At 36.8% G+C, this 15118-nt stretch overlaps 1 protein-coding gene across 2 annotated transcripts in view; it reads right to left on the reverse strand.

Moving 5' to 3' along the window:
• Positions 1-441: 441 nt before the first annotated feature.
• The window catches only part of LOC123548787 (axoneme-associated protein mst101(2)-like), a 26715-nt gene continuing 12038 nt past the window's right edge, over positions 442-15118 (reverse strand). For both annotated transcript variants that reach the window (XM_045336326.2, XM_045336327.2), the window contains exons 3-5: positions 9164-9381; positions 4228-4499; positions 442-3580 (exon numbers count right to left, since the gene is read on the reverse strand). In XM_045336326.2, coding sequence (XP_045192261.2) covers positions 446-3580; positions 4228-4499; positions 9164-9381 — 3625 coding nt within the window. In that variant the 3' untranslated portion in view covers positions 442-445. The remainder of the gene's footprint in view (positions 3581-4227; positions 4500-9163; positions 9382-15118) is intronic.

The raw sequence follows: 15118 nt of genomic DNA on the forward strand, positions 1-15118 counted from the left end.
ATAACTGGCTGCATCCAAATCATGTACACTGACATCACTGCACAGATCATATGAATTCTGATTTTGGTTATCTGGTCTAACAGCTAATTCTTCATTGACAAAAGATGGGCTTTCCTGAGAATTGTATCCCGACTCGTATTCTTGGCTCGCACACATGTCAGTGTATGACAAATTACTGTCTGTTTTAGTAGACGTATCACTTTTCAATCCTGTAGCATTTTTCATGCTTTGGGATATATTTATGCTATTGCCGTCCCTCTTTGTTTCGAGCCTTTCATCAAAACATGTATCCCAGTATGGTATATATTCACTGTCAATGTCAATTACCTGTGGCATATTTTGTGAACTGTCCACTTGTAACCAGTCTCCATGTATCGGTAAATTTACATCTTGTTTAGAATATTCAGGCATTAAAGAGTCTCTTGCTTCAGTAAGTACTTGACTATTATTTACAGTTTGTTTGGTAAAAGTCAGTAGGCACAAACAAACCCAGTTCATTCCCATAGTTTAGACTTTCTTGGCTTGTGTATTTAGTACTTGCTGAATCATTATCATAAATGATAATCTGGTCTGAAGTACTATTATTATTTTCATCCACTTCGTCATCAATCACGTAAACCTCAATCATGCCATCATTGTTTTCATCAGAATGTTCTACTTCTTTTTCATTAAACTCAGGCACAAAATCGTCGTACTGATGCTCAAAACATGATCTACTTGTTGCTTGTTCTGGCATGTGATCAAGGTGCAAGATTTGTTCCGCTGTCCAGCTTAACAAGTTTTCTACGTCTTTGAAGTTCTCTGTTGTACTGTCTATACTGTTAGATGGGAATGACTGATTCAAGCAGAATTCATTAAAATTTGTTTCAGCAGCATCACTGGCTTCTTCAACAGCTCTTTTATTAACGTCAGTATAACTCCTGCCTGGATCTAACATAGAAATGTGGTCTCTTCTCTCTGACAAACTAACAAAAGTCTCATTATATATCTGTTCATGATTTTGATTGTTTCCCATGAAATGTAAACTTCTATCTGTTCTATTTGTAGATGTACCTACCACACTTCTACCCTTAACAGAATCATTCATGTGTAACACATCATTTCTCTTACAAATACTTTTATCATTCAAACCTAATGCTTTTCTCTTACATATTGTCCATCCTTTAACTACTGCTTGTGATTTAATTCTATGTTTATTTGACAGTTTATCTGACAGTTTTTTACTTTTTTTTCCAACTGAATCTGTAAGCATACCTGAAAAATTTGCATGTGAATTCACTCGCATTTCAACTGGACCTAACACAGTCATATGCGTTTCAAACTCATCTGACATAAATTTTTCACATTCAACATTTACATCATCAACTTGGTCACTCTCCTTTCCATTATCTCCTCCTTTAATTAAGCTTTCATTAAAATTTTGATCTCTGTTTACAACATGCTGCAAAGGCATGTTCTTTGGTTTCTCTAGATACTCAGCATGTTTACTCACAGACTGGGCCAAGGGCAGCACCTTTTTTGGTTTCAACATAGTACTGTTATGCTGGTTTTCAGTTTTATTGCAGTGAACTTGGTTTTCAACATCACTCTCAATATCTGAATTGCAATCGTCCATATTTTCATCCTCACTACAATCAATCACTTCAACATCTGCTTCAGAGAAATTTAACTCATCCCTCTTTGGCAAAGAAAAGGCTGTGGTCACTGCATCTTTTTTATAGTCTTCCAAAGTACTCTCATTCTTTACAAGGGCTTTTCTGTTTGTACACCGATATTTGTATGGGAATACTTTTATATCAACAGATTCTTCAGTAACACACATCTCTGTACCGCTTGCATTATCACTGTTATTTGTATTTTCTACATCATTAGAAAACATTGTATCACCATCTTCAAATAACTCCACTATAAGAACATCATTATTTGAACAACTGGTCAATTCTGTACATGTTTTTGGGTACTTTGACACACTTACAGTGTTTTCTTTCATTTGATTCTTCGCAATTTTATGGCTATGTTTAACCTTTTTTCCAGGCAGTTCTACATTTAGTGTTCTCTCCGCATTTAACACACAAAGTTCATTAAACGCATAACATTTCTTATTCCTGAAGGTTTTGTTGTTTTCAATTTCTCCTTCACAGCACACAGTATCTTTTTCTTTCACAACTCTTTTTTTCAATGTTCTTTGAACATCAGTATCAGGCTTCATCTTTGTATTTTTATGTTCTGTATCAGCTTTACATGTTTTTATACTGTTTACATTCTTATTAACACCTTTTTGTTCTTTTGATGCATTATCTGGACAACTTGAAGTTTTCATACCATTAAGGGTACAAACTGTCTTCTTCATAGATTCAGACACTGTCCATTCTCCTGTTTCAGAATTCCTTCTGAAGATAATACCAAGTTTTGCTTTATCTGGTTCCATCCTTTGTTCCTCTGTACATTTCCTTATTGAAACTGTTCTTACCTTAGTTTCAATCTTTTTCTTACTGGATTCATTGCTTTGAGCCTCTTTACACTCCTTTGCATCTGTGCTCCTGTTACAGATTGTTCTTACCTCAGTTTCAGGCTTTTTCTTACCTGATTCATTACTTATACCATCTTTAAATTCTTTTACATCTGTGCTCCTGGTACAAACTATTCTTACTTCAGTTTCAATCATTTTCTTAGCTGAGTCATTACTTTGACCCTCTTTACATTCTTTCATGTATGTGCTCCTGGTAAAAATTGTTCTTACTTCAGTTTCAAGCTTTTTCTTAGCTGATTCATTGCTTTGACACTCTTTACGCTCCTTCACATCTGTGCTCCTGGTGCAGGTTGTTTCTACTTCAGTTTCCATCTTTTTCTTACCTGGTTTGTTACTTCGTCCCTCTTTAGATTCTTTTAAACCTTTTCTCCTGGTACATATTGTTCTTACTTGGGTCTCAAGTTTTTTGTTATCCAATCCATTACTTTGATCCTCTTTGCACTCTTTCACATCTGATCTTACTTCAGTTTCAAGCTTTTTCTTAGCTGATTCATTGCTTTGACCCTCTTTACGCTCCTTCACATCTGTGCTCCTGGTGCAGGTTGTTTCTACTTCAGTTTCCATCTTTTTCTTACCTGGTTTGTTACTTCGACCCTCTTTAGATTCTTTTAAATCTTTTCTCCTGGTACATATTGTTCTTACTTGGGTCTCAAGTTTTTTGTTATCCAATCCATTACTTGGATCCTCTTTGCACTCTTTGACATCTGATCTTATTTCAGGTTCAAGCTTTTTGTTATCTATTTCATAACTTCGATCCCCTTTACCCTCTTTTACATCTGTACTTCTGGTAGAGATTGGTCCTACTTCAGCTTTACGCTTTTTGTTATCTGTTTCATTACTTTGAACGTCTTTACATTCTTTTATATCTATGCTCCTAGCAAAGTTTTTTGTTTCTTCAATTTTAAGCTTTTTCTCATCTGGTTCACCACAATTATCAGCCTTACACTCTTCTGCCTGTCTGCTTGTAGCAGTTCTCTTCCTGGCACACTTTTTCTTAGATCCTCTTATTATGTCATTTTTGTATCTGGAAACTGTCCCTAACTTGAGTACCTGCAATGAAAGTACTTTTCTTTAAAACTTTGGGTATATATTTTTCTCCACAGGTGTAATTGGATTCTATCATTGAAAAGGCCATTCCTTTTTATTTGCTGTAAGAGCAAAATGCTGAATGTAGAGACATATTTCAATGCTCTTCTGAAATTTGAATTACTATTTTTTTTTTCATTTAATTAAGTGTCGTAAGACATGTAAATTAAGAATTAATCATGATTGAAATTTGTTTTTTACAGATTTTATTTTTTTTGACACAGTTTGGACTCAATATATTACATTTCAGGTTGTTTTGAATCAAGAAGTCCATTTCAATGTGTAAGAGAATTCTGCTTAAGCTTAAATGGGCATGTGATGTTTTTCATATTTCATTACCTCTCACAAACGGTCTGGATCAAATAAAGACAACTATCATTTTCCTTGGTTGCATTCTAGGCTTTTAAAAGATCATTCATAACAATCTGTCTAATTTCTTAAAAGCTGACATAATGTATATTATGGCAGAAACACCAAAATTGTTGTGTTTTTTTTCACTTAAATATTTCATATGTATACATGTATACATTGTTCATTTAAGTAAAAGCAAAGAATAAACTGACCAATGAGTTGCATATGTTTTTGTGTAAATTTTGCAAATATGACACTACCTTATTTTTCAATGGAATAAACTGCATCTTTTTATGCTCCACTCCCTCAGTTTTTATTTCTGTCTTGAACCTATTTCTCTCGGTTTTTAATGTTTTTAACTTTTTCCCACAACTCTTTAATCTCTTTACTCTCCCTCTTTTCATTGGTGCCCCATAATGCAGTGCCAGATGACAAGATAAATATTCCTTGCGTGAGAAAGATTTGCCACAAACCGGACAAACGTGATTCTTCATGTTCAGATGGATGGACATCATGTGTCGTTTTAAACTCCCTGAAAATAAAGCTTGTTTGAAATAAATGGTTTATGTCTTGAAGAACTGTTTACACTAAGTAGCTGCTGTATATGTCAGTGTATCAATTTACCCTTACATGATTCTAAATTACTGCCCATATTGTTTAACCCTTAGCCTGCCGGCAGCAAATAGTTCTGCCTTTGACATCAGTGCAGGCTAATCATGGTCTGCACTGTTCGCTATTCAGTCAGTAAATTTTCAATGAACACCCTTTCGAATAATAAATGGTATAGCTCAAATTGAATAATAGACCAGTCCATTTTAGAAATTTAGCAGAGTTAGGGTTAAGCAACAGGACCCTGAATGCCTTGTATAGCTCAGCTGACCTAGTTCTTACACCAGGCAGTATCCAATTTGACCTAGATCTCATATAACAACATTCATTCTTACCCTGTTCAATAACAAGAGCTGTCAGCTGACAGCACGCTCGACTATTCTCAGTGCTTGGTAGTATAATATAAGCTATGAGTAAAACTTTAACATTACAATAAGCATATTCTAAGTGGAAAAGGGGCCATAATTCAGTCAAAATGCTTGATAGAATTGCCTCCTCCTTTTTACAGATTGGGGTCATGATGGTAAACAAGTAAGCAAAAATATGAAAGCAATATCTCAATGGACTTTGAAAATATTTGGGGTGGTACGCAAACTTTATCATTTATTCTAAGTCGAAAAGGAGCCATAATTCAGTCAAAATGCTTGATAGAGTTGCCTCCTCCTTTTTACAGACTGGGGTCATGATGGTAAACAAGTATGCAAAATATAAAAGCAATATCTCAATGGACTTTGAAAATATTTGGGGTGGTATGCAAACGTTAACATTTATTCTAAGTCAAAAAGGGGCCATAATTCAGTCAAAATGCTTGATAGAGTTGCCTCCTCCTGTTTACAGATTGGGGTCATGATGGTTAACAAGTATGCAAAATATGAAAGCAATACCTCAATGGAGTTTGAAAATATTTGTGGTGGTACGAAAACTTTAACATTTGTGTGCGTCGCTAATGCTCACGCTCACGCCAACGCCGGGGCGAGTAGGACAGATCCCCTATTCTTCGAATAGTCAAGCTAAAAATCAGGCATATCATTAACCAAGTTTTTCAATGATTTAGTTTATACATAAAACATTTTAGCTTGATTATGATGAAAGCTTCAAGCTTATATCAAACACTCTAAAATTCAGTACTGGTGTAATAGGAGAAGGCATAGTTGTAACCCAAGTGGGACTCATACCCAGTACCCACTTGTTGAGTGGCAAACACCTCAACCACTAGACAATACTCCCCTTCAATAATATGGATATAATTAACAGGGTTCAATCATACTTTATCTAGATTTTATCAAGACAAACATTCAGACAAAACATTCTAAAGATCAGGTAAGATATATGTAGTCTCTTGTATGTATTATAAAACAAGAGTTTTCAATTAACTGAACTAGAAATCCAATTTTGAACTTACTCCGAGTTTCATAAAGACACATAGGCTTGTGAGCATCTGGGTAGAAAGTGTGGTAACTGGTATGTTAACAAGATTTTTCTATGAGTGACACATAGTGATCTTGTTTTTGACCCTGAATAACCAGGCTAAAATCTTTTTAAAACAAGAGGGTCATAATGGCCCTATATCGCTCACCTGTTATAATTGCACTTCAAGACAAGAAGGTCAAAAAATCATAATCAAGATCAATCAAAAGAATCATTAGAAAATATAGTTGAAATTTTCTTAAAGGTACCGATATGTCAAAATACACCTAAAAATTGGAGGTACCATCCATGTTGTACCACAGAAAAGTAGTCTCGGTTTTTCCCTACGGCCAATAATAAAAAAAGTAACTAAATAAGCTATTCATAGTAACATAAAAGGGAAGTAATTAAAAAAAAATTATTGTAAGTGAACAAAAGAAGGATCTGTCAAATAAAAACAAGAGCACTGCAATGCAACGCAAATGCAGAGCAATATACACACAAAACAAAGTCATATGACCTTTGACCCCTAAGTGTGACCTTGACCTTGAAGTGAGCCATCCAAAACATGCGCTCTGCACATCGTTTCAATGAGGTGAACATTTGTGTCAGGTTTCTTTGAAATCCTTCAAGGGGTTCAAGAGTTATACAGCAGAAGGGGAATTGCTAACCAACAGACAGACAGACAGACAGACAGACACCGAGGTGATAACATAATATGTCCTTTAGGGCGTATAAAAAGGAATTGAGATCTTATGGTGATACAAGTTGTGTGCAAGTTTGGTTAAAATCAAATCATAAATGAAGCTGCTATTGTGCATACAAGGTCAAAATAGCTAATTTTGGCCCTTTCAGGGGCCATAACTCTGGAACCCATTAATGGATCTGGCCAGTTCAAGACAGGAACTAAGATCTTATGGTGACACAAGTTTTGTGCAAGTTTGATTAAATTCAAATCATAAATGAAGCTGCTATTGTGCAGACAAGGTCAAAATAGCTAATTCTGGCCCTATCAGGTGCCATAACTCTGGAACCCATTATGGGATCTGGCCAGTTCAACAAAAGGAACCAAGATCTTATGGTGACATAAGTTTTGTGCAAGTTTGATTAAATTCAAATCATAAATGAAGCTGCTATTGTGCAGACAAGGTCAAAATAGCTAATTCTGGCCCTATCAGGGGCCATAACTCTGGAACCCATAAAGGAATCTGGCCAGTTCAAGAAAGAAACCAAGATATTGTGGTGGTACAATTGTGTGTAAGTTTGGTTGAAATCAAATCGCAAATGATGCTGCTATTGTGCAGACAAGGTCAAAATAGCTAATTTTGGCCCTTTCAGGGGCCATAACTGTGAAACCCATTATGGGATCTGGCCGGTTCAACAAAGGAAACAAGATCTTAAAGTGACACAAGTTTTGTGCAAGTTTGATTAAATTCAAATCATAAATGAAGCTTCTATTGTGCAGAAAAGTCAAAATAGCTAATTCTGGCCCTTTCAGGGGCCATCACTCTGGAACCTATAATAGAATCTGGCCAGTTCAAGAAAGGAACCAAGATCCTATGGTGATACAAGTTGTGTGCAAGTTTGGTAAAATTCAAATCATAAATAAAGCTGATATTGTGCAGACAAGGTCAAAATAGCTAATTTTGGCCCTTTCAGGGACCATAACTCTGGAACCCATAATGGGATCTGGCCAGTGCAACAAAAGGAACTAAGATCTTATGTTGATACAAGTTGTGTGCAAGTTTGGTAAAAATTAAATCATAAATCAAGCTGCTATTGTGCAGACAAGGTCAAAATAGCTAATTTTGACCCTTTCAGGGGCCATAACTCTGGAACCCATAATGGGATCTGGCCAGTTCAAGAAAGGAACCAAGATCTTATGGTGATACAAGTTGTGTGCAAGTTTGGTTAAAATAAAATCATAAATGAAACTACTATCGTGCAGACAAGAAATTGTTGATGGATGATGGACGGACGGACGACGGATGAAGGGCGATCACAAAAGCTCACCCTATCACTATGTGACAGGTGAGCTAAAAAAAACATTCTAACCAGGTTTCATGAATATAAGGTAGAAAATGTGGCATCTTGAGTATTGAAATTGATTTTCTATGATTTAAACCATTGAGTCCCATTTGAGACCCAAGATGACCCAGTTACATATTCATCAAGCATTCTAACCAGTCATGAAGATCTGGTTAAATGTGGCCTCTTGAATATTAAACAGGTTTTGATAAACAAGTTTCAAAATGATCCAGATTACATAAAAACAAGTTTTCTCAAATTTTTTCATGAAAATCAGGTAGAAAATATGGCCTCTACAGTTGTTAACAATGTTTTTTCTAAAATTTGACCTACTGAGTGACCTAGTTTCTGATCTTATATAATACAGTTTCATACATGCTTTTATACAACAGTATTCTGAAAAAGTTTTATAAAGATCTGGTAGAAACTGTGGCCCCTACAGCATCATCAAGATTTTCCTTTGATCTTATCAATTGACCAAGTTGTTATTTTACCTTGTATATATATACCAGTTTTGATACTGACCTAGATTTTATAGAGACAAACATTCTGACAGTTTTAGGAAGACCAAGTACAAAATGTCGCACTCATGAGTGTAAACCAGGTTTTCTATGATTTAATCTAGTGACCTTGTTTTCTACCTCAGATATCCCTCTTTATTAACAGACATAGATTTCACTGAGATAAATATTATGACAAATGTCTATGTACCCTATATCAGGAAGAAAATGTAGCATCTACAGTAGTAAGAGTATTTATCTCAGGTGAGCTAAATGGACGCTTCATACCAAGCTGGATGAACATCCAACTGGTTCATGAGAAGATTCTACAAAAGAGCCACACCATGAGAAAACCGACATAGTGCATTTGCGACCAGCATGGATCCAGACCAGCCTGCGCATCCGCACAGTATGCTCAGGATCCATACTGTTCACTTTCAAAGCCTAAATGCAATTAGAGAAACTGTTAGCGAACAGCATGGATCCTGACCAGACTGCATGTATGTGCAGGCTGGTCTGGATCCATGCTGGTCGCAGATGTGCTATGTTGGATTTCTCATGGTGCAGCTCATATGAAGGTGCAGGTGGAATGCCAGACAAAGCACAACCACAATATTTCACCTGTAAGCTTAACACTTCTATCTGCACTTACTTTGATAACCGAAGACTTTGCCACATTCTGTACATTTCAACTCTGTTTTACGGTGGGTATGAATGTAAAGCCTGTGTATTTCCATGAGATGCTGACGGGAGAACTTTCTCTTACAAATGTCACATGTGGTGGAGATACTTCTGTTCTTATCATAGTGGCTTTTTGAGTGTGATTCAAGAGCCATCTTACTGCGGCATCTTGTACCACACAAATTACAACTGTATAAAAAAAGAAATAAACACAATAAAAAGTAATACCCTTTTGCAGCATTTTGAATAAATTTATAAGTTTACATAACAACAGCTTTTTAACGATCAGTCCCTTTAAAATATACTAGATAACATAATTGTACAAAAGGTCTAAGGAAGCCTAAGTTGCTCACCTGAGCATGACCACAACCTTCAGACCTTGTTTCTGTGCAAGTCTGATGAACATCCATTAAACAGTTCATTAAATGTTCCAGAAAGGTTTCCTATTTCTTGCTACAGTAGCCCCTAGAAGTGGCAAAGCAAGCAGACCATTTGAACAAACATGATGAAAGATGTGCAATGACCACTGCCCTATAGTGATCTATATTTGTGTTTAATTTCATGAAGATCCATCAATGGATAACCTTTGTTATCTGGGAATTTATGGATTGTAAAAGATTTTTTATTTATTTTTAACTCCCCTTAAAGGGTCTAAGTAGAATCATTTTAATAAATACGAGAGGACCAAACAAGGATGCTAGATACCAAGTTTAGTGTAAATCCATCAATTTGTTTTACATGTTTCAGTTTTTTTTATTTGCTTTCAGTTACTGCAGAGACATTGCCTTTAAAAGACTTTTTCTATCTTGAGCTCCAGCGACCGCTAAGTGATGCAAACTGCCCCTATTTGAAAACATTTGAGAGATTTGTTTATCTATTTATTTGGGTTTTATGGCGCACCCACACAGTATAGGTTATATGGTGCCAAACAGGACTACAAATTTTGGTTCCACATCTCATTTACATCGAAATAAAAACATGAGGTATGGAATCAAAATTTACATACCTGCTGGAATCACAGAGTTACTGCAAAACCAAGTGTTAAGACCCTATTAGTCGCCTCTTACGATCATGCAAGGGTAAGGCAGTGGTTCCAAATCTTTTCATACACAGATCGTCCCAGAACCACATGGGGCACATCTGAGAGAGGACCTGATAATTACCCTACAGGCAAAGTTTGATGAAACTCCATAAAGTGATTCATGAGAAGTCATTTAAATTTTTTTTTCAATTTTCAGCCCTTTAAGGGAACCAGGTCATCCCATTTAAAAACAAAAAACTGTAACAGAGTTACCAACGTCCCCTGCCTAGGGACATTTTTCACAAACAAGAGGGTCATGATGGCCCTGTATCGCTCACCTGACCTATTGACCTAAAGATCACCAAGATTAACATTCTGATCCAGTTTCATTAAGATGTGGTCATAAATGTGGCCTCTAAAGTGTTAAATAGCTTTTCCTTTGATTTGACCCGGTGACCTAGTTTTTTATCCTACATGACCCAGATTCGAACTTGACCTACAGATCATCAAGATTAACATTCTGACTAAGTTTCATGAAGATAAAGTCTTAAATGTGGCCTCTAGAGTGTTAACAAGCTTTTCCTTTGATCTGACCTAGTGACCTACTTTTTGACCCCACCTGACCCAGATATAAACCTGACCTATAGATCATCAAGATTAACATTCTGACCAAGTTTCATAAATCTGGCCTCTACAGTGTTAACAAGCTTTTCCTTTGATTTGACCTGTTGACCTAGTTTTTGACCCCAGTTGACCCAATATAAAACTCATCCAAGATTTTATTGAGGGTAACATTCTGACAAAGTTTCATTAAGATTGGGCCTAAATTGTGACCTCTAGATTGTTAACAAGCTTTTCCTTTGATTTGACCTGTTGACCTAGTTTTTAAACCCAGATGACCCAATATCATACTCGTCCAAGATTTTATTGAGGGAAACATTCTGACCAAGTTTCATTAAGATTGAGCCAAAATTGTGACCTCTAGAGTGTTAACAAGCTTTTCCTTTGATTTGACCTGGTGACCTAGTTTTTGACATCAGATGACCCAATATCGAACTCGTCCAAGATTTTATTGAGGGTAACATTCTGACCAAGATTCATTAAGTTTGGGCCAAAATTGTGACCTCTAGAGTGTTTACAGTCAAATTGTTGACGACGGACCTTGAGCTAAAAATACTGCATGCCAATACAACATACTAACAATGTATATAAAGCGTAACTATGTATCATATAATTCATAAAGACATTCTGAAGTCTGAATTGGTGAATGCTTTCAAATGCTAGTATCTGTTTTTTTAAGATTTAATTTAAATAGGTAGGGAAAGATAAATAAAACTAGAAGATGCTTTTGTAGAAAAGCACGTCTCCCCCACTGCTTAGTCGTACAGGCAAGAAGTCAATAGAGGACATAAGTGAAAGTCAAAGAGACACTGATAGTTGGCTGCAATAAGGGTCATCTACATGGCATGTCCAATCATCCAACTAAGTTTCAACATTCTGGACCTAGTAGTTCTCAAGTTATGAACTGAAAACAGTTTTCCATGTTCAGGCCCCTGTGACTTTGACCTTTGATCGAGTGACCCTAAAATCAGTAGGGGTCATCTACTCTGCATGTCCAATCATCCCACTAAGTTTCAATATTCTGGGTCAAGTGGTTCTCAAGCTGTTGATTGGAAAGAGTTTTCTATGTTCAGGCCCTTGACCTTAGCTCATGTGACCCCAAAAATAATAAGGGTCATCTATTCTTTAAGTCCTATCATCCTTACCTATGAAGTTTGAAGGTTCTGGGTCAAACGGTTCTCAAGTTATTGATCGGAAACCCTTTTCCATGTTCTGTGACCTTGACTTTTGATCAAGTGATCAAAATAAGCAATAAGGGTCATCTACTAGATGTTAACTCATCCTATGAGGTTTCAAAATTCTGGGTCAAGTGGTTCTGAAACAGTTTTCCATGTTCTGGCCACTGTCTCTGTGTGTGTTCGGGTTTAACGTCTTTTTCATCAATTTTTCAGTCATATAAAGGACGGTGTCTACTTGTAGCAGTGAGCACAATGCCCATCTTTATAGTGCTGCCTCACTGGAATATCACGCCGCAGACACGTGGCATGATACCCCATCCAGTCACATTATACTGACACTGGGCTGACCAGTCTCTGGCCACTGTGACCAACCTATTTTTAACCAAAAAGACCTATATGTTCAATGAACTGGAACCATTCGAACAACTTTGAAAGAGGGCTACCAAAAGATCGTATGTGTAAAGTTCATCAAAATCCATTCAGTGGTTTTGGAGGAGATATTGTTAAAGAAAATGTTGACGAAAAATGACCACGCCCTCTGGTGGCCATGTTTTTTGAAAATCAAAAAAATTTCAACAACATTTGTAGGTCACACAAGAACCATTTATGTAAAATTATTTTAAAATCAGGCCAGCAGTTTCACACAAAAAGATTTCCACTATAAATATATACAGGAAAAAGTGACCACGGCCTCTGGCAGCCATGTTTTTTGACGAATCAAAATAATATGAACCATCTTGATAGAGGGTCACACAAGGACCATTTGTGTTAAATTATTTTAAAATCTGGCTAGCAGTTTCACACAAGAAGATTTTTTTAAATTTTCAATATATTGGGAAAAGTGACCACACCCCCTGGCAGCCATGTTTTTTGATGAATCGATATGATTTGAACAATCTTGGTAGAGGGTCACACAAGGTCCATTTGTGTACAATTTTGCTCTGGGAGGCCCCTATGCGCAACCAAGCGGAACATTTTAAACAACTTTGGTAGAGGACCATCTAAGGAACGTCAATGCCAAGTTTCATCAAAATCTATTCAGTGGTTTTGGAGGAGATGTCATTTAAAAACAATTGTTGGCGATGGACGGACATGCCACCTAAATGATATAGGGGGCCATTTCTTTTGTTATTTTCTTTTGTTGTATAGGGGGCCCTGGCCCTATAATCTATTGTTAACAGATTGAAGCTATATTGTTCTCTTTACAGTTAGATGGCCCTCTCTCTATCTTTTAAGTTGCTCGGATGGACGACGGACACAGCATGATCACAATGGCTTACCATGAGCACTTTGTGCTCAGGGGAGCTAAAACAAGAGCTGTCGGAGGACAGCAACGCTCGACTATTCAACAGCCTTGTCGAGTGAATGAATACGAAAGTCGAAAAAGGGACATAATTTAGTAAAAAAGCAAAATAGGGTTATGGAACCTGCATAGTGCTTATCAGCTCATGACAGTGGACAGGTGTGTGAAGTTTCAATCCATTCCTATTAGTGGGTACTAAGATACCAGCTTACACAATAGGAATTGAACCAAAAACTTGAAAAAGTCGAAAAAGGGGCATAATTTTGTAAAATGCGAAGTTGAGTTATTGACCCTTTGCACTGCATGTCATATCATGACAGTGAACAAGTGTGTGCAATTTCAATCCTTTCCTATTAGTGGATACTGAGATACCAGCTTACATACAAAAACTTAACCAAAATTTTCTATGTTGAAAAAGGGGCATAATTTTGAAAAAAAAGCAAAATAAAGTTATGGGACCTGCTTTGTGCATGTCAGATCATGACAGTGAACAAGTGTGTGAAGTTTCATTCCATTCCAATTAGTGAGTACTGAGATACCAGCTTACATACAAAACCTTAACCAAAAAATTCCAAGTCAAAAAGGGGCATAATTTTGTAAAGAAGCAAAATAGAGTTATGGAACCTGTGCAATGTAAGTCAGTTTATCACAGTAAATAAGTGTGTGAAGTTTCAATCCATTCCCACAAGTGGTTACTGAGATACCAGCTTACATACAAAACCTTAACCAAAAATTTCTAAGTCGAAAATGGGGCATAATTTTGTAAAAAAGCAAAACAGAGTTATGGAACCTGTGCAATGTAGGTCAGTTTATCACACTGAATAAGTGTGTGAAGTTTCAATCTATTCCCACAAGTGGTTGCTGAGATACCAGCTTACATACAAAAACTTAACCAAATTGGGACGCGGACGCAGATGCGGACGCGGACGCACGAGCAAGTCCAATAGCTCTACTTTTCTATGAACAGTCGCACTAAAAAGGGTACCTTGTGGTGGTGAACATTTGTGCCAAACTACATCAAAATCTTTCCATGCATGAAGACGAAATGCTCTGGACAGTCATTCTTGAATTTGACCTTTGACCTTTAAGTGTGACCTTGACCTTAGAGCTAGGGACCTGGTTCTTGGGCATCATGACATGTTGTCTCATTATGGGGAGCATTTGTGCCAAGTAATTTTAAATTATCTTGATGAATGGCAGAGTTATGGACCGGACAAGAAACAGACCATGCTAACATTTAACCTCTAAGTGTGACCTTGACCTTAGAGCTAGGGGTCTGGGTCTTACGCATGACACATTGTCTTATTATTGTAAACATTTATGCTAAGTTATTTCAAAATCCCTTCATGGATGGCAGAGTCAAAACAGAGCCAGTTAACCTTTGACCTGTAAATGTGACCTTGACTTTGGAGCTAGGGGTCTTGGTCTTGTGCATGACATGTCGTCTCATTATGCCAAGCTATTTCAAAATCCCTTTACGGATGGCCGAGTTATAGCCTAGAAGAGAATTTACATGGACACACGCACAGGAGGGACGGACAAACGGTGCGATTTTAATATGCCCACCTATGGGGGACATAAAAATGGCCTTGCATTTTAAGTGACAATCATTCATATACTGCTGCTGAACCTTTCAATAAAGTTTGGTTAAAGTCTTGTGACAGAAAGTCAGAAGGACAGGCAGACAGCACAAAATCATTTACATCCCTCCCATACATGGGGAGACATAATTAATGTTAGTTTGAAGGATTTCAAGTCAAAGCACACTTGAGGTCAAACAATGCCTTTCAAAGGAAGACCAAA

This window comes from Mercenaria mercenaria, chromosome 6, assembly GCF_021730395.1.
Source record: "Mercenaria mercenaria strain notata chromosome 6, MADL_Memer_1, whole genome shotgun sequence".
Classification (NCBI taxonomy): domain Eukaryota; kingdom Metazoa; phylum Mollusca; class Bivalvia; order Venerida; family Veneridae; genus Mercenaria; species Mercenaria mercenaria.